At 43.6% G+C, this 20,560-nt stretch overlaps 2 protein-coding genes across 3 annotated transcripts in view; one reads left to right on the top strand and one right to left on the bottom strand.

The window, feature by feature from the left end:
* ITFG2 (integrin alpha FG-GAP repeat containing 2) overlaps positions 1-2,868 on the bottom strand; it is a 51,507-nt gene extending 48,639 nt beyond the window's left edge. The window contains exons 1-2 of the mRNA XM_068277073.1: positions 2,718-2,868; positions 2,540-2,635 (exon numbers count right to left, since the gene is read on the bottom strand). Coding sequence (XP_068133174.1) covers positions 2,540-2,635; positions 2,718-2,813 — 192 coding nt within the window. The 5' untranslated portion in view covers positions 2,814-2,868. The remainder of the gene's footprint in view (positions 1-2,539; positions 2,636-2,717) is intronic.
* A 3,287-nt stretch (positions 2,869-6,155) lies between these two features.
* Positions 6,156-20,560, top strand: part of LOC137561516 (lateral signaling target protein 2 homolog) — an 87,789-nt gene continuing 73,384 nt past the window's right edge. For both annotated transcript variants that reach the window (XM_068272825.1, XM_068272824.1), the window contains exon 1: positions 6,156-6,244. In XM_068272825.1, the coding sequence (XP_068128926.1) occupies positions 6,200-6,244 (45 nt within the window). In that variant the 5' untranslated portion in view covers positions 6,156-6,199. The remainder of the gene's footprint in view (positions 6,245-20,560) is intronic.

The following is a 20,560-nucleotide window of genomic DNA, read 5'->3' as shown; positions in this document are numbered from 1 at the left end:
ACATTGCTGTACACTTCAACGGAATGTGCCCTATCTAACATGCTTCAAGAAGTACGTTACCGTGCCGCTACTGCAGCGGGCCATAAGTCATGTAAGTTTATGGTAATGTGCGCACTTTTTAAAAACCCACCAGTTATCTGCATCGTTCATGCGCCGGAAGTGTATTTTAGAAAACCGTCTCTGCGCATGCCATCAACTGCCAAACAGGAAGTGAGAATCACTTCCTCTTTGGCCGGATGCCGGACAGGGATTACCGCGTACTAACACGGTGATCCCTGAAGGCCTGTTTTTGGCGGTGCAGCCACCGCACCGCCAATCTGCAGTGTGAAGCCAGCCCAAGGGTAGCCTCAGGATTGGAGATGCATTTTCAATGACTTTGTGGCACATGAAGATTAGTATTGATATTGGTACAGTATAATCTGATTATAATAAAGTCTGGTTTAGTAAACTACCTATCCAGGTCCAGCCAATCTGGCAGGTCATCTGCTCTCTTCAGGCTGGTTGCAAGCATTTTGATGCTTGATAACATTTTTAAGACAAGAAGAATGGCATCGGCGCTGGATATACAGTACTGTATAGTAAGCAGCCTGGGGAAAATGAGGAATAATATGAACATAATGAGGATGTAGTCTTACCACTTCCACTTTGCAATCACCGATAAAAGTATACCACAGTTCTCCCGTGGAATTGTACGCACTCCTGGGTATATCTTCCCTTGTTAGCGTTGTGAGCAGAACATTTTGCAGGACACATGCTGCAAGTTCCACCCACAGATGTATCGAAACCACTCGCAGGAAGTGAGTGGCTGCCTCTTTTCAACAGGGCTGTGGAGTCGGAGCAATTTTGGGTACCTGGAGTCGGTGGTTTCATAAACTGAGGAGTCGGGAGTCTGATAATTTTTGTACCAAATCCACAGCCCTGGTAAGTATTACACTAAGGAGTCGAGGAGTCTGAGATTTCATAAACTGAGGAGTCGGATGATTTTAGTACCGACTTCCCATCCCTGCTTTTCAGTAACAGTTGCAATTTTTACGGAGCCTTGGATACTGTACCATCAATTTGTCCAGCCTAGCTACACAGCCCTAAGGTATAATTAACCTTGTAGAACACCAAATGTGCAAGTGCTTGTACTGTACCTTCAATGGGAGGACAGAGTTAGTCCTTTGCAGCAGAAAAATGTATCAGGGCATGCAAGGCCATTTGTAGGACAATTTCTGATATAGTAAACTTGAGATTATACTGTAACACAAAAGAGCAGATGCTCATGTATAAATTGGAATGGATTCTTTCCTTAAAGCGGATCCGAGATAAATAAAGTCCCTAAAGCAAGTAACGTGTGTGTGTGTGTGTGCGTGCGTGCGTCTTATCTAAAGTTTTGATAATTTACACAGCAAATCTAGCTGAAAACAGCTTCAACAGTAGATGATTATTTCTTCTTGTGATACACTGAGAGCAGCCATATTCTGATTGTCATTATTACGCAGGCAAACTGCTCTGCATCTCCTTCCCTCAGCCTGTGAAAACCAGGGCTGTGGAGTATGAGCAATTTTGGGTGCCTGGAGTTGGACGTTTCATAAACTGAGGAGTCAGGAGTTGGATGATTTGTGTACCAAATACACAGCCCTGTTAAAGGGAACCAGAGATGTGGACATGAAAAAGAGGTTATACATACCTGGGGCTTCCTCCAGCCCCATACGCTCTGATCGATCCCACACCGCCCTCCTCCGCTGCGTGCATCTACGAGAACCGGGTCCCATCACTGACGTCATCGGAGCCAGCTATGCTTAGACTGGCCCCGACTGACGGCAGAGCGGGGTCCCAGTTCTCATAGCTGCGGGCAGCGGAGGACAGCGGCGTGGGATCGGTCAGAGAGTATGGGGCTGGAGGAAGCCCCAGGTATGTATAAATTATTTTTGATGTTCATCTATGGTTCCCTTTAAGTATTAGACTAAGGAGTCGAGGAGTCAGCGCTATTTTGAGTGCTGGGAGTCGGAGGTTTCATAAACCGAGGAGTCAGAGTTAGATGATTTTTGCACCGACTGCACAGCCCTAGTGAAAACACCATTCCCCTCCCCTTTCTGTCCCCTTGCCTCTGAAATCTCTGGCTGGTAATGCCTCCTGCTTCGGGAATAGCCTCCTCCTCTCCAGACTGAGCTCCCATGAGCACTTTCTACATGGGACTCAGAATGCCTAGGCATTGAAGGAGCTGTGGGCAAGGCTTGCTTAGTTTATAGGGAATTAGGGTATTAAAACAAACAAAAAAAGTACTTGGCTTGAGGAATGTCCTATATACTATATGTAAGGGGATGCAATGAGTAAATGTTTATCTCAGATCCACTTTAAACAAAGGAGTTTTATGTCACAATTACTAGCGGTTCCTTTAACTGTTAAGTTGCACAGGGATAACCAGATGCTAGGGTAATCTAGACTGCAGTGCAGTGCAGTTACGTAAAGATTAGCAAGCATCCTTCACTTGAGCCCAATGCATGCCTCATGCAATGACAGTCACACAGATGCAATAGAAGGAGTTAAGTCTCACCATGCCAGAACAGCAGCGGGTCAGCCAGGGCTTGCTCTGGTCATTTTTGTACACATGCAACTTGCCACTAGTGTCACCTATGATAAGTTCATTCAGCTGCAGAGAAAACAAAGGAGGCGTGGTTAGTGTCAGTCACGTGATCAGCAGCATCTCAACACCCCCCAGTTCCCCGTTATACCGTATCGTTGTCAGCATCCCCCAGGCAGAGCGCGTGCGGGAAGAGTGACCCGCTGAACTCCAGGACCGCGCGCTGCACGTAGCTGAGCGAACGCATGGCAGCCCTTCCGCCAGCACAACGGAGCCGTCCGCTGACTTCGCTCGCCCGGCGCCTGAGAATGACGTCAGCTTTCCCTATGATTGGTTGAGCATGTAACATCATGAGAAGGGGGCGGTCTATTCAAAGCCTTCTGCACAAGCAAAGTTCCTAGTTAGTTAAGACAATTTATTACGATAGGTTTTAAACAACAAGTCATTTTGTAATTTAATTCTATAGTTAAAGCAAACCTAAAAATAGAAAAGTTAGTTACAGTACTAACTTTGGTAGACAAAACAAAAGTTTGGCTTGTTAAAACAGAAGGTATTTGTGATAATTCAGGTTGGAGTGAGCATGATGTCTCACAGTGCATCACTGCTGAATAGGAGTTCTGGTTCACCATAGGCCTGCTGGGTAGTTTGTTTATTCTTTTATTTTGGTAGAGGAAGCCAGATGACCCAGAGACTCCTCTCCATGGCGTACATATCAGTACGCCGACCAGTAAACTGGGTGCAGGGTAAGCCAAATATTGGCTCACCCTGTTGCCGCTCAAATCCCCAGCAGCGTAAAATACTATTCCCTCTCCGAGTTGTCACAATTCAGAGGGAGATGTAATTCGGGTCCGACGGTCACCGGAGCCCCAAATTCCCATAACTGCTATGGGGTGTCTAGTTTCGGCGATAAATGCCATGCGACGAAACCACCTGCTTAGCTCAATCACACTGCAAGTGCAAGCACACAAATGGCCCGCACCTGCGGAGTACATTTGCACTCATACACTAATGGGAGCGCAGCCAGCCAGCCACAGGGGAGTTTATTCAACGAGCCCTTGACAAACAGGTTCAGAGGGTCCCAACCAGTTAGCTTGAGGGTAACAAGGGAAGTCTCTGGATTAACAAGACATATAAAAGCTAGATGAAACTCAGGCAGCCAAGTTTATCTAGCTTTTGTATGTATTGCTGGACACACGTCAGCACTTGCAGAGATGCAAGTAGGCATCCTAAACCCTGTAGCCGTGCCATGTATGGCTATAGGAATTTTAATACATGAAACAAAACTGCTGCATGCTGTCCAGAATTGAACTAGCATGCGACTCGACTGCATGCTATTGCTAGAATAGGCAGCGTTTCCCTGTGTGACTTGTATGCAGGAAAATGCTGTGTATTCTTCTCAAGTGGAAAGAGACACAAAAGGTGCCCATACATCTAGTGATACATAGGCAGATTTGACCAAGAGAAAGATCTCTCTGATCGCATCTTATCAGAGAGAGATCTGTTGGCTGCCCATACACCACAAGCTGATTTCCGATTGATTGCAGCATGAAATCTTTTGGGAATCAGCCTTGTGATACCACCTCGCCGCTGTCCTCCCAAATGTTAGATGTCCCCCCAGTGGCCGTGTATGTAAATAGTTTACCTATCCGCTGCCTCAGAATGTCCACCTGCTCCCGAATGTATGCTTTACTTCTCTGCATTGGTGCCCCACTTGGCTGCCAACGTTATAGGAAATGGAGCACGTGTGTAACGTCACACACGTGACACACGTGCTATATGCCGGTAGTCTCGTGGGATACGGAAGTAGGGTGGAGACTTGGGGGCAGCGGACAGGTAAAGTGTTTACATGCACAGGCACCGGGGGGATAGCTAACTTTTGGGGGGACAGCAGCCAGGGGATCAGTCAACACCACGCACCTGATTGACCAAGTTGGGCTGAGATTTCCTAGCATGTCCTTTCGATACATGCAACACATTTTGGCCTAAAATTGGTTGAATAGTTGATGGCATGCTTGTTGCAGCACCAATTTTCATCTGATTTGATGATCATAATCATTGAATTGGATGATTGATCGACCACAAAATTGACAGATGTACTTTAGATGATGTATGGGTAGATCGACCAAGAGACAGATCTCTCTCTGATCAAATGTGATCGGATAGAGATCTGTTGCTTGCCCATACACCACACATTTCATGCTGAAATCGATCTGGAATTGGCCTTGTGATGCTGCATCTGTCACCCTAACGCTGTCCCCCCTAATGGTCTATGTGACCCATCCACTCCGATCCCATGCCCCCCCCCCAGGTGCCCAGTGCACTTTACATTACCTGTCCGCAGCCCCCATTGACTCCGGGCTCTTCCATCCGTACATGCACCTCACGTGGTTGCCGGAATAACATGGGTGCGTGTGTGACGTCACACTCGCCAACGTGTACGCCGGCAACCACGTGGAGTGTGTGTATGGACGGAGGACAGCGCCCGAAGCCAGTGGCAGCTGCAGACAGGTAATGTAAAGTGCACTGGGCACCAGGGTGAGCACAGTGACTATTAGGGAGTCAGTGTCAGGGGTTTTGTCACTTGTCCCGATATTGCTCGCCGTTAGCGCCTTGCACCAGACCGACCACAACGGCCTGATATCTTGCAGCATTTCTGACCGACTAATCGATCAGGCATGCACTTGGCGGTACCAATTTTCGTCCGATGCGATTATAATAATCAAATCGGACGGTTGCTGCCAAGTCGTCTGATGTATGGCCACCTTTATAGTGCATCATGCAGTGGTTGCTAACAGACCAATAAAGGACTGATCTGACTATTTAAAGGGACACTTAAGTCAAACAAAAAAAAATGAGTTTTACTCACCTATGGCTTCCAATAGCCCCCTGCAGCTGTACGGTGCCCTCGCCGTCTCCCTCCGATCCTCCTGGCCCCGCCAGCAGCCACTTCCTGTTTCGGTGACAGGAGCTGACAGGCTGGGGATGCTAATGATTCTTCGCGTTCCCAGACACATTAGCACCCTTTATGCTGCTATATGGTATATGATATATGCTATAGCAGCATAGATGGCGCTATTGTGGCCAGGAACGCGAAGAATCACTCGCGTCCCCAGCCTGTCAGCTCCTGTCACCGAAACAGGAAGTGGCTGCCGGCGGGGCCAGGAGGATCGGAGGGAGATGGCGAGGGCACCGTGACCGGACAGCTGCAGCGGGCTATTGGAAGCCCCAGGTGAGTAAAACTCATTTTTTTTGTTTGACTTAAGTGTCCCTTTAAGTACCAAAGTACACAAATTGAGCAACAGTTATCTGTTGTCCTGTTGCTGCAGAGGCAAAAAGATAACAATGGAGCACAGTGATAAAATAATCACCAAGTGGCAGCATGTTGTAATAGCACAGAGCTGCCTGCAGTCAGAGACAACCATCCGTCTACACTGACAACAGCGCCCAGCTGCTTTCCCCGTACGCTAGAAGCAGCAGGTCGGCTGTGACGTCACGCAGCAGTCATTGTTTGGACAGGTGAGGGAGGAGTGAGGTGTGGGAGTGTAGTAGACGTGCTGTGACAGAGGCAATCACTTCATACACTCAGCACAGAGCCGCAGGAGGCACTACAGGAGCCAGGGTCAACGCTGTTCCATGATGTTACCCTCTGTTGTAAGAAGGTGGCTGAACAGACCGAAGGTAGGACCCAGCTCTCTCCAATGTGCTGTGATCACAATGGCTTTTGTTACAGATTTCAGACTACATTCATTCATTCAGGATACTTCTAAAAGGGACGCCTGGTAACTAGTCCTCTGTGTGCGAGTCATGTTTGTAACCACACTGAGTATATTGATAAGTAATATAATATGTATATAATGTGTATTATACATTTTTCATTAGAGAGCTGAGATCGACATAGTTGCTTCTGTTCCTATCTAATCTCTTGCTAAACCTGTTCCATGTGCAGTCAAGTAGAAAATCTCTCACCCCATATGGACTATATGCGGAGAATAACAAAGTAGCAGCTCACCCTGCATGTCTTCAGCCAGCCCAGTTTCCTTTGTTCGGGTGAAGCACATCACCAGGGTGTGAAATGCCTCTAGGAGCCTGAGGCTCATGTTCCCAGGTCTTCCTGTTCGTTAGCACCTTGGGAAACAGAACGTTTTTATTTGTGTATAAAGTAGAAAAAGTTTGCAGTTTTCATTGTGTCCATGTCATGTGACCAGTATGAGTCCCCACAGCAATGGGATATACCCTCACTCATAATAAATGATTAGACCATACTTAAGTGAATTATGGAGTGTACTTGGAATGTGTAACAATGATTTTTGAAACGTTTTTTATTTTCCTCTTTACTTGATGTGGTTTTGTGACCCAGAGGGGGTCTATTTCTGTAAACATAATCTTCTGACACAGATAATATGGATAATGAGAACAAAAATATTTCTCATCAAGCAAGTTGGCAGTTTTATGTGAAAGAAGACAAGGCAAGCATGCTTCCAGTATATTACTCCTAGAACTTCCTGCTCTGTGTTTTTCACTGGTACTCTGTAATCAGTGTCAGTTACTGCTATAGTAAGGCCACGTTTACAGTGACTGTTGAGTTCCCTGTGACCGCAGAAATGCAAAGAATCAGGAAAGCGGTGGCACATGTTACCTGTGCATTGCGCAGCATACAGTGAAACATAGTCAGTGAAAAGTATGCTTCACTGTAACTGTTAATGTGCGACCATAGTACACTCTGCCGTACCGCAAAGCACCCGCTGAACTGTCAGCGTTGCATAGATTGTGGCTTGCAGTGCGGCAAGCTGCGTTGCAGAGCGGCCATAGTGCTGCATCACACACCCACCACTGTAAATGTGGACTAAGGTCAGATTCAAAGCTAAGCAGCCACAGAAACCAATCAGAATTTATCTTTGACTGTACTCCTGTTTCTGGACATCAGAAAAAAATACAAATACTTTTCTTGTTAGTTCTGGAGTGAGAACTGGAGAATTAGAACATTTTGTTGGACTTTTATTGTTGTATGTGACGCTTTTGAAGAAAGGATTGTCCTCATCCCTCTTGTTGATCCTGCCACTGGGACAGGAAGTGAGCACAATCTCATAAATGGGAACACCGAAAGCAGGAAAAAATCTCAAAGGATTTCTCCCATGCTCCTGAAGGATTTTTTTGTACTGTCTTTGTCCCTACTAGGGGAATTCCATATCACTTCCTGTGACCTTGTCAGTGGAACAGGAAGCAAAGGGAAAACGCCTCATATAGAAATCAGACAATAATGAAAACCTCAAAGAAAACTGTAATTCCTCCCTCTCTATCCAAAACTTAGGGAGAAAGATGGGGCTAGTTTACTTTAGGGGGATCCAACAAGAAATCTCACAGGGAAATTCTACTAATTCTGAAATTATGCTGGGTGAGCGGCACCCTCTCGAACTGCTAGGTTTCAGATAGGTTGTAGTAACCTAGCATCACACTATTCAGCCAATCACAACGCTTCATGCTGTAGAGGGCGCTGTGACTGGAGAACTGTTCCCTATGAGGTTTCCTGCTTTTTGTCATACAGGTCACGGTTTCCTGATTTTCTTTACATGTATACCTGGCCACGGAAATAGGACAATATTGTCGCCTATGTATTAAGGCTGGCATCCAATAACCTATTATTTGTATTAAAAGTTGGCTGCCCATACACCGCAGGCCAATTCGATGACCCGACGCAACAACTGGCCGCTGTCTTCCTCCCCGAAAAAAGTGTTAAAGAGAAACGCCAGTGAAAATATTGTGATTTAAAAAAAAAAAAGTGCTTCATTTTTACAATAATTATGCATAAATGATTTAGTCAGTGTTTGCCCATTGTCTTTCCTCGCCCTGATTTACATTCTGACATTTATCACATGGTGACATTTTTACTGCTGGCAGGTGATGTCAGTGACAGGAGATGCTGCTTGCTTTTTTGGCAGTTGGAAACAGCTGTAAACTATGGTCCTGACATCACACTGTGGGAGGGGTTTCACCACAATATCAGCCATACAGAGCCCCCTGATGATCCGTTTGTGAAAAGGAAAAGATGTATCATGGGAAAGGGGGTATCAGCTACTGATAGGGATGAAGTTCAATTCTTGGTTACAGTTTCTCTTTAATGTGCCTGTACATTCAAATCTCACCTGTTCCAGCTGCAGCGAGTGTCGTTGCGATATCGCACCCTTTTATCGCCACACACCCGAATAACCATGTTGGCCCAAAATTTTCCCAGCATGTTCGATTGATACATTCAACTGATTTTGGTTTAAAATCGGTCAAATTGTTGACTTGGCATGCTTGTTGTGGCACCGACTTATATCTGATTCAATAAAATTATCAATTAGTATGGTCGATGGGGTAGTAAAATCGATAGCCTTTTGGCTCGCAAACACCGTCACACTGCACTTCTAATGCACCAGAGTGAATATACCATTACAATATGACTGCAGCGTGTTAGCAATGTCACTATGTTTTCCGATGAAATTCAACGCTCCACTGTGAACATAACCAAAGAGAAAGTAGAAGGGAGGTAGGATAAGGAAAAATAAAATAACCATGATCATAAGCTAGATGGTTACCTCATTAGTTGGAAGCCTCTAGCTAATCCAATGGCTTCCCATATCTACTTACACTCCACCATTCCGGCGTCGGGTCCCTCTAAACATATTTGACCCACCAGGTCAAACAGGTTTCTTCAGAGTACGAGCATGGCTGTGCTGCGAATGCGCTAGTGTGTTTCGTGCAGGCCCAGTAGAACGAAGGCGCACAGCTTTTTTTCCTCCATGCACTAGGGGCAGTACAGTGTAGCTTTACCTGAGTTAAAGGGAACCTTAACTGAGAGGGATATGGGTGTTTCCTTTTAAACAATACCAGTTGCCTGGCAGCCCTGCTGAGCTCTTTGGCTGTAGTCGTGGCTGAATTCCACACCTGAAACAAGCATGCAGCTAATCCAGTCTGACGTCAGTCAGAGCACCTGATCTGCATGCATGTTGAGGGGCTGTGGCTGAAAGCATTAGAGACACTGGATCAGCAGGAGAGTCAGGGAACTGGTAGTATTTTAAAAGGAAAAATCCATATCCTCCTCAGTTTAGGTTCCCTTTAAGCATCTATTATTTTTTTATTTTTTTTTACCAGGTTTCAGGATTGCTTTGAAGTAGCTTGTAGACACCATGAACAGGCATAAACCTGCTCAGTCATATAGGCCTGTTTGTTATGGTCATTCAGATATGACCTTGCAAGTGCTGGCCTTATCTCAGCAGTGACACACTGATATGCTGGGAAAATCCAATGGGCCTGATGTTTATTCATCCAACTGAGGGCTGGTACACACACACACACACACACACACACACACACACACACACACACACACACACACACACACACACACACACACACACACACACACACACACACACACACAATGTAAACCCTGCAGTGAGAATGATCACATAGCGGTACATTAGTAACAGCACTTTGCTATTTGCAACAATTAGGGCCAATGTCCACTAAGCCAGAAGCTGAAACCGAATATGCAGCATTTTCCTGCATAGCGAAACGCTGCCTATCCAGTAAAGTGCCGTCCAGATTGCACTGCGGTGTGAATCTGGACGCCATGCTGCGGATTTCTGCAGCAGGTAGCCAAACCGCATGGCACGGCTTAGCGATTCGCGCTTTGCCTACGCAGCAGAACGGGGGCCTCAGCTGAATGGGAACCAACTGTGGCTCCCAGTAGAAGTTAACCTTTTGGTTTACAGACCTATGATCACTCTCCAGTCTGATAATTCATTATCATGAAAAATCAGGACAGGTGAAGCCGAACTCTGGTTCAGCTGCGGCACACATAGCCGAGTAGCGGAATTGGCTATATGTATAACTCAGTACCTTTATCGGCTGTGACAAAGCGTTATCATTTCCAGTGCTTTTGTATACAGGTTAGTGTTAGTGTTAGCCATGCTTTAAAAACACACTCCTAATTATTCACCCTCTTTGCTGATGAAAGGCATGGTTTACCTCTTGGTAATTAGCGCAATAAAACAATTAGAGGTTACTGAACTTTCTGCAGATGGGGACGGTCGGCAGGTCTGCTCAAACAGGCCAATTTAACAACTTTGAATGTAAAATACAAGGTAAGATTAAAGTTTATTTTAATAATGAAACAGATAGTCGGCATACATTTTTCATGTGCTATAGAAATGTCCTGAGTGAAAAAAAGGTGCTCGGTTCACTTTAATGCACGGGCACAGGGGGGCACATGAAGAATCGCAACAGACATGTATGAAAAAGTACATTTAAAGCATTGATCTATTCCACCGGTCTGCTGCCTGCCATGCTACAGCACATGGCAGCGCAAACCAAGCCCAAGAGTCTCATACTCTTTCCCCCTAATGCTCAAGAAATGGGCATCTTCTATTAAAGTGAACAAAAGAACAATTGCTTTGTTGTGTCTGCCTCAGCCAAAGTTCCAGGATCTTTCCTGTACACTCTGTAGTGTGGTAGTCACGCCATGTTCCCATTTCATATGGTCTTGCTGGTAGAGCGGTGAGAGGCAGTGTGTGACAGAGCCCCAGAGGCAAAGGGGTGCTACAATGAGGAAGCACCACACCTCCCAAAGGACAGTGAAACCCCATACAGCCTCAACATCAAACTGAAGCATTTACATTTTTTTTTTAAACATAAAAAGCTATTTACTGGCTTTAAGGAAAGGAAAGCAGTGCAACTATAAAAATACCATTTTCATTTTACTGCAAGCATGTTGAGATAAACATATATGGTAGCCATAGAATTTTCTTGACAGCCAAAATAAATTGAGTAGTGTTAGAGGTAAAGGAGAAGGTTATAGACTTTGTAAACCTATTCCCAAAACCAATCCTTTCGCTTTGGATAATGGCAGGATCAGGGCCCGTTTCCACTAAGTGCAACATCGCAATGCGATTTTTCGCATTGAAACTGAAACCAATGCATGTGAATGGAGTCATTTCCATTGAATGCAATTTACAAATGCGGTGCGATGCAGAAAAGAAATATGGATTGCATGCTGCAGATTTCTGCACCACGCATCTGTCCCCATTAAATTATCGATAACTGCATATGAAAAATCGTGAAATTCGCATACAGAAAAACATATGCAATATGCTAGTGGAAATAGACACTTGAGCCTTACTTCCACTGGGAGCCACCGCCAGTTCTGGTTCGGCCGCGGCTCCCAATCTGCTGCATAGCTGCAACCTGAATCGCTAAGCTGTACCATGCATGGCTATAGTGATTCGGCTGCATGCTGCGAAATCTGCATGCTGTCCAGATTCGCATGCACCAAAGTGCGATCTGGACAGCAAGCCACTGAAAAGATAGGCGGTGTTTTCCCATGTGGGAAACACTGCAAATCTGTTAATAGTGGAAATAGTTTCTAGAGAGCAAACCCTCTCTTCCTCAAGAATAGGTTTTACAAGTAAAAGCTTGTCATTACTATCCCTGTGGGGTTGTCCCTATTTCCTGCCCTCACAGCAGACTGGCTATTATGAGCATTATTACTCATACTTTGTCTCTACTAATGGACCAAACATTACAGCATGCTACACCTACAGGTACAATCTCCTGAAAACACAGCTGATGGATGTTTTGTTAGTCATGTTGACAGCTTTTTAAATTTGGTTGATGCTCTTATTGAGCTCCTACTGGGGTTCTCTTCCCAGCCCCCTCCCCCCCCCACACCCCCCACCAAAGGTGAGGCATTGGCAGCTGCTTTACAATGATCTTTGGGCGATCCGTTGTTTATTGTTCCCCTTTTCCATGGTTTCTTGTTTTGATCCATTCCACTGTTGATCACATATGGGACTTGGGCCTCGGGTATTTTCACATTGATGCATTGTATTGCGTTGTAACAGACTCTGCTTGGCGCACTGTAACATGGTGCAGTTAAGTCTATGACCAGTTCACACCTCATCAGTTGTGATGCATATGATTCCAGTGGTACAATGCAGATTATGCAGTGCGTTGCTAGAATTGCACATATTCACACGCACATTTGTCAATCAAGATACACGTTGGTCAGGGTCTTCTTTGCCTTCAATACATCACATCCCACTGCAAATGTTATTTTTGGTTGTGTTATGTGTACGTTATACCAGAACACCCCAGTCACCCATAACTGTAGTGAGTGTAAATATCTACCAAGCACCTAACAGATTTAGGTGGGCATGTCCAATTCAGTTTATGCCGATGTTAATCAGGCATTGAAGGGGTTTACTGACTCTGTTTCTGGAAATCTATGTCTTGGCATGCAATTGCAATGAGTGATCCTCCTCCTCCCAGAACATATGAACATTCCTTTCTTGAAAGAAACTACAGGAATTGAGATGAAAAGGCAAGTAAGTGCTTGGCAATTAGTACAAGACTGAGCAGATCATACAGCCCCCCAACTGATCTGATACTCTGTGGCCAGCATTGACCCTCTCAACTTTTGTACTATGATTTTTACTTGTTTGCTCTGTGTGTGTGTGTGTGTGTGTGTGTCTGGCCAAGGAACTTCTAATCTCCTTTATGTTTACATGTTTGCTGTCAGATTTGTTTTCAGTCTGTTATCTCACCTGAATATGTTCAGGACCTAACTCCTTGAGTGCCAAAACAAGTTTAGTACCGTATTTCAGACCGGCATCCATTTTTCTATTTTATTATATCATTTCTATCTGAGATAATTCATTCTTCCTTACAAACAGGAATATATGTCAGTGATAAAACCATAAAAAATATCATAGGTATGTTGAAATAGAATTGCCTGGCAAAGAAAAATGTCAAAGTGGCAGGTAGCGCTTAGCGTTACCGTTTTGCGCGGGTGATTTTACAGCAATTAGCGTTGTAAATTCACTGTACACTCTCGCAATTCCTGACGTCCCGATCATCCGCTAATCACCCTACTATGAATAGGCCTTAAAGGCCCATTCACACTCGGGCGCTTTTCTTCCACAATTTGTGATTTGCTGATCATCGGCGATCAGCAAAGCACTGCTGTACAAGTAATCCTATAGAATTACTCTCACTACAGCGATTGCAGCGTGTTTGCTTTTATCACCAATCGTAAACGCACCAGAATGACAATTGCGACACAATCACTGGAAAATCACCAGAAAACATAATGCAAAATCGATTGCGATTTTCGTTTACGAGTGAGAATGGGTCCTAATGAGAAAACGATATTCAAGTCTTTCCAGGGCCTGAGCCCACTAACGCATTTGTGTTTGTTTTTCTGCGACACATCAATGTTACAGATGCTGAAGAGCGGACGGAAGTGAACACAGATTCATTAGTGGGCTTAGGCCCTAAGTTCCCTGATGATCTCCGGTCCTATTCTTCTTTTAAAATCCCAAATTTCGCCCACTCACTGTGATGAATTCCAGGCCTTACTCAACTAGTGCCTTTTCCATTGCGGTGCACTCTGCACTTCCTGTGTTTGAAGCTATGGTAGAGGTAAGAGGGTTGCCGCTCTCAGTCAAAACTTTCTACCCTCGCCTTCCCATACATCCTATTTACTAGAAGAAGTGGAAGGAATATTGCAGGAGATTTCATTAAGTGTGGTCACCATAGGGGAGAAACAACCTGCAGAACAATTAGGAGTAGGCCAAGGGGCCTTTACCAGGCAGTAGTGTAGCAAAAGGGGATGAAGAGGTAGCGATTGCACCAGGCCCCCTAGGCCAGAGGGGCCCACAAGAGGCCTGCCTTAATCCACTGTATCAGCCCTTTATTGGTGCTTTGCTGTTATGATCACTTCTGTATATGCTTTAAATAGAGGTAACCATTAATAAACTGTTCCCCTCCCTGGCTTACACTTCTCTGGCACTGCAGCTGTTCTTGGCAGGTTTTCATGCTCTGTTCATATAGCGTGCAATATAAACTTACATTGGAGCCCATAGTTTCTTAGTTATGACACTATTATTAGCAGCCTTAATAGTGACCTGAGTGTAATGTTTCCCGCCTACTGTTTGTTCATTGTTTTTGTTTGTTTGTTTTTAATGTACAGATACAACCTATTGCAAATTATCTGTCATACGTTTTTAAAAACATTGTTTCCAAATGTACCCAAAATGAAACAACCTAATGCTTATGTCTTAATTTTTAAGTGTTGCAATTGTTTTTGTAACACTGTGTATTTTTTAGACACTGGGGGTTTTGCACCTTTGAGGAAATGTTGTATCACTTCCTATCTCTGCTACTTACATAGCTTTAGTGCCTGTTTCCACTACATGCGTTGCTATGCAGAAACTGCTTTGCATCGCAACAAAACTGCAACCAATTCACATCAATGGAATAGTTTCCATTGATGAGAATTTACCTACACGATCTGCACAATGCGACGTGGGGAAAATTATATATAGCATGCTGCAGTTTTCCGCAGTATGCATCTGAGTCCCCATAGCTGTCGGCGGGAAGCCGCATGACGCTGCATCCAGTTGTGCGGATGGCAACTGGAAGTACCTGTAGGGGAATGCGAGGTGATGCGGCTATCGCCTCACATCCTTTATGCTAGTGGAAACGGGCCCTTAATGTGAACGCTGTTGGTCCTGGGGACAGGGAATGCAGGACATTTTCACCCGCTGGTGAAAATGGGGCAGATTCGCAAAGCTTTTCTGTTGAATTATCTTACCTATTAACTCACATTCTATCTCTCCTTAAAAGACTTAACTTTTGATTGATCTCTCCTTATGTAACTTAACTCCCATTTTAAGCCTTGTAAAGCCAATAATGACCGCCGCAGCCAATAGTCAGGCATATGTACAGTAGCCCCCACTCCCAAAGTGATCCGCATGGCACATCAGCTTGACCGAGTGACTGCCAACTCCTTTGTGCATGCCGATCTGCGCATGATGTCATGTGCACGCTGCTTTGTAGCCCCTCTGCCCTACCCCACATAGCAACAGACCACATTGTCAGCTGACATGCGTCCATATGGGCCAGCCCAGCTATGTCGCCCAAGAGAATCGGGCTCCAATCCCCAACAGGCAACATTAGTCACATTAGTCAAAGACACTTTTGTCCTACTTATCTGTATATCTCATGAATTATCTCTCCTCCGTTATGGTGAAAAATAATAGGTGGCCATACACTCGTTAGATTAGCAGCAGATAGATCATCAGATAGATTTTCTGATCTATCTGATGTGTTTAGGAACATTTTTTTTACTAGGAACTGATTTCCAATAGATTTCAGTATAAAATCTATTGAAAATCGATCTGATGGCATTTTTTTCCCATCAGATTTCCATTACGTCCAATGCAAAATGATAAGCCGTCTCAAGAGATGAACCTAACTTTTCCGTCATGTCAGATCGATTGAAATCGATCAAAATCGGCCGCAAATTGATTTTATCAATCGGCTTGCGATCGATTGGACAAAAATCGGCTGAGTGTATGGGCCCCTTAAGTAAGCTTTGTAAATTGACCCCACTATCTCTTAACCACTTAAGCCTAACTGGACGAATATTATACTGTATATTCCTGTGTATAAGACTACTTTTTAACCCTTGAAAATCTTCTGAAAAGTTGGGGGTTGTCTTATACACCAGGTGTCATTGATACCGGGTGATACGCCCTATCCTGTTACCACCTCTCAGATCTCCCTGCTGAGGGAGTGTAATCTATTCTTCCATACCGCTCTGATAAACAGGGAGACAAGGAGAGCTGGCCAATCCGCTTAAGGAGAGTTGACCAATGCAACAAGTCAATTGACTATATACTATTATATATTGGGTAACACATACAGTACAGCACCAGTATCTGTTCATACACAGGACCAGTATAGGATTTAAAATTTCAATTTAGTGTGTGTTGGGAAAGGGGTAGTCTTATACGGCGAGTATATCCAAAACTCTATATTTTAACTGGATAAGTTGGGGGGTCGTCTTATACGCCCAGTCGTCTTATACGCCGGAATATACGGCATTTGTCCAGTGTTGTTGTGGACAGTGCTCCACCAGTTTGCTACTAAGTGAGGCACATGTGGTATCATTTTAACCATGACGAGTTGTAGAATACATTTTGGTGTGTCTAAAACCTGTGAACCATGTCACATGAAAAATAGGTAGGGACAAACTCAATCAAACATAAAAAGTTATTTTCAGAATTATGATCAAACTTGGGAAAGTTTTAGCAACACTACAAGAGACATATGTGGTATCATTTTAACCATGATAAGTAGTAGAATAGAGTTTAAAGAGATTTAGGGATGAGGCGCATGTCTCCTGTATTTTTTTTTTTGTCACAAACTGAGCCAAAAGAAATTACATTTCGCATATTCTGTACCAAAATAAAAGACTTGTAAAATGAAAACAAAGTGACAGAATATGAAAGAAACATATATTGTTACCTTAGGAACCTGGCTTTTTAAATATGTATGCCATGAGGGTATATTACTATTATTTTTCAAAATAAGGCCTTATAATCATCGATAGTGTACAATGAAAAAACAAAAGCAAAAAAAAAGACACCTTTATTTCCAAATTCAATATTGTCACCATACCATACCATACCATAATCTAAATGTTGCAATAACCAGGATGGATGAGCAAATAAAATTAGTGGGTTTAACTTCTAGTCAGCACTGTTTATTGTAAAGTTATAATGGATGTAAATAAAGAAATAGTGTGGGGTTTTTTTTGTTTTTTTTTCCCCTTCTTTTCCCTTTAAAATGCATTAAAAATCAGGTAACTACTAAACAAAATTAACACGCTAAAAGCTGAATTTGTCCTGAAAAAAAAAATGATATACCCCTTTTGTGTCTTGGTAACCATTATACATTTTTATTCATCATGTTAATTTTATCACTGTCATTACCAATTCGATAATTTGTATTTTGTATCATTCTTTGTATTTTGTCACTAATTATGTATATTGGTGTACACCATTGTCTGTATTATGTACCCCATGTTTGTTTCTTACTTTGTACAGCGCCATGGAATATATTGACGCTTTATAAATCAATAATAATAATATACAGTTATTGGCGAATGAATGGGAGCAGCGCCTATATGTGAAAATTGCTCTTGGCTGAAGTGGTTAAGGTAGCCATACATCAGTCGTCACTTGTCCTCTGCTGGCCCCGGTCACTGTCCATCGTCCATACATGTGCCCTGTGTGGTTGCTGGAGTAATGAGTGTGTGACGTCACATAATCGCCCGTGTTACTCCAGCAACCACATGGGGCGCATGTATGGACAAAGAACACCACCGGAGGCAGCAGAAGACAAGCGGCGGCCATGGACAGGTAATGTATAGGGCAGCAGTGAATGCATTGCACATTAGGGGAATGGCGTCACAAGGCCAATTCCAGATCATTTACAGCATGAATTTGATCGGGAACCGGCCTGCAGTGTATGGGCAGTTGACAGATCTCTCTCTAATTGGAAATGATCAGAGAGAGATTTGTCTCTTGGTCGAATCTGCCCATCATTGCTATATGTATGGCTACCTTTATTTGCTAAAACTTGTATATTTATTGCTGTTTCTGACCCTGTGCAAGGGATTTCCCTGTTTCCTGTCCTGAGATGGATACTGTCACACATGAGAAAATAGAGGGCAGTCAAAACCCCAGTCTAGGGTTTACCCAGGAGAGAATACAGGGACTTTGGTGGATTGTGGAGTGTCTTTGATATACAAATGGGTTAATTTGTTTGTATGCACAGGGCCTTGTATTTGTAACTCGAGCTGCGTTCAGCCTTCAACGCTGCCTACCGAAATATGAGGGGTGTATCAGTATGATGCTGTTCCTTCTGCTATGCTGTAATTAGGATTAGTAATGATTACATTCACATGCCAAGTATCGACATACTCGTCTGGACTTAGGCTATGACAACAGGCTAGATCTGACATCATGAATATGAATATATATGAGTATGTGCTTAAAACAGCCAAACAATATAGAAGGGTAATTTACATTCAGACCGTCACGAGGTAGTTATATGCTGGAACTGTGAATTGAGTTTCCATGTCATTATGAGAAACTGCTAAACACCAGTGTGACTGTCACTACACTGTTCGTGCCATGTACTGTTCGCTAATGTTTAAGAGCATCTCCTAGCAACCAGCTGGTGAATTGCTAATCATACAATACATGTAGAGAAACTGAAATGCCACTTCCCCATTATCAGAATTAAGGTGTCCATACACTTTAAAGTGGAACTTTACCGAAATATAGTAGTAGAGTTAAAAAATATGTCAAACGATCGATATTCGCTGTGTACATCATTTATGTTGTTTGATCCACTGTGAGTCTGCAGGTCATCATCTTTACTGCTAGCCGTTGGGAACAGCCATTATTTTCTACAGTCCAATGGGTTACACAGACAGGAAACTGTCAGGGCCATGGCCCTGAAATCGCACTGAGAAAAGGGTTCCACTACCATATCAGCAATACAGATGCCCTTGATGATCTATGTGAGAAATTATAAAAATTGCTCTTGGGAAAGGGGGCATCAGCTGCTAATTGGGATGTGGCGATGGTATTACCTGTTCTGACGTAATCCCTCCAGACAGGTGATCAGTTGTGATTTGGCTGTACGATCGACCTTTCAATTTGATCAATGTATAGAATAGAGAGAGATGAGTGTTCCGGTATGCACGATGGATGAAAAGTGGCAGATGTCATGTTGAATAGACCTTCTTCATCGATTGAGCAAGATAGATGTTGGTCGATTGCACAGGAATCTACTACTGTTTACATGTCATTCAATCAACGCTGAATCAAATTTTGCATTTAGAGCATGGAGACCCCACTTTGGTCAGATTGATTAATGGAGGTGAATCCCATAGGATATAACTTGTAGTGTGTGGGCCTCTAGTAGTTGACTGACTTTTTTGATCAACCATGCTGGAGTTGACCGCCCAATAAAGACGATCGCTTAGTTGATTGTAGAAAAATTGCAAGATGTATGGCTACCTCGAGGTAACAATAAACTGAAGAGAAAAACCATTGTATCTATCCTCCTTCTCCTAAAAATGACTTTTTTAGATATCCCACAGTTTTATTTTACATTTAAATCTAGTTTTTAAATAATGTTTCAGTAAGTAAGTTGTCTCTGCTCAGTGACACCTTCATTGAAGTATGCCAGAGCTCAACTCTATGAATTATTGACCCTTTTCTATCTTTTCTGCTCACAGAAGCCATTCACTGACAGGAAATTGTTTTATGGCTGTAATTACTTATCAGTGAGGATTATGCTAAAGTCTGACCCTGTCCCAACCCGGACAGGAACTGCCTCTTGCATACCTGATGTTTAACTTTTTACAGGCAGAGAAAGAAAAAAAGGAACACTGCCTAGTTATTTATGTGCTTGGCACTATACATACCCATGTCTATCTCATTATGTAACATGTCACCTTGGTTGTCCTTTAAGGAAAACATCCCTAGAGGTACGCACGTTTTTGTTTCCATTTAATCTTTTATATCAAACATTAACAAGTCTAATGAATTTGCATTGCAAACAATGCAGATATCATAAAGACAATCATGCATAATCAGTGCTCTGAGTTTCTGCCTAAATGTATCCCTAGTCTCAGTCTCTATAAAGAGAAAAAAAAAAGAGCCAAAGAAGAGAAATGCTGGTACGTTTATGCGCCGGAATTGAGTCGCTGTCTCGATGCTGGCGCATGGATCGATTACCGCTCGTTCCCACGTGCGCGTCTTATCAGACGCTCGTTTTTTTTCTATTGTCCGCCCGCGGGGATCAAGTGCAGAATCAATCCGCCGCGGTGATCGGACACGTCAGATAATATCAATCGAGCCATCAGCGGCTCGATTGAGAACAAGAAACGTACAGTCTATTCCCAGCATAAGGGAAAGACAGAAAACAAAAGCATGAAGAAATTGAAAGGGGGAGGGGGGGGGGTAGAAAATGAACTTACCGTACTAACTATGTGTTACAGCCTGTTCAATCAACTTTTTTTTGTTTGTTTGTCTTGACTACACTTAAATACCTCTTCTCCACCAACCAATATTCAAAAAGATGGTTTAT

This window comes from Hyperolius riggenbachi, chromosome 3 (assembly GCF_040937935.1).
Source record: "Hyperolius riggenbachi isolate aHypRig1 chromosome 3, aHypRig1.pri, whole genome shotgun sequence".
NCBI lineage: Eukaryota > Metazoa > Chordata > Amphibia > Anura > Hyperoliidae > Hyperolius > Hyperolius riggenbachi.
Note: the sequence above shows the minus strand (reverse complement) of the source record. Positions and strands in the feature narration are given on the sequence as shown.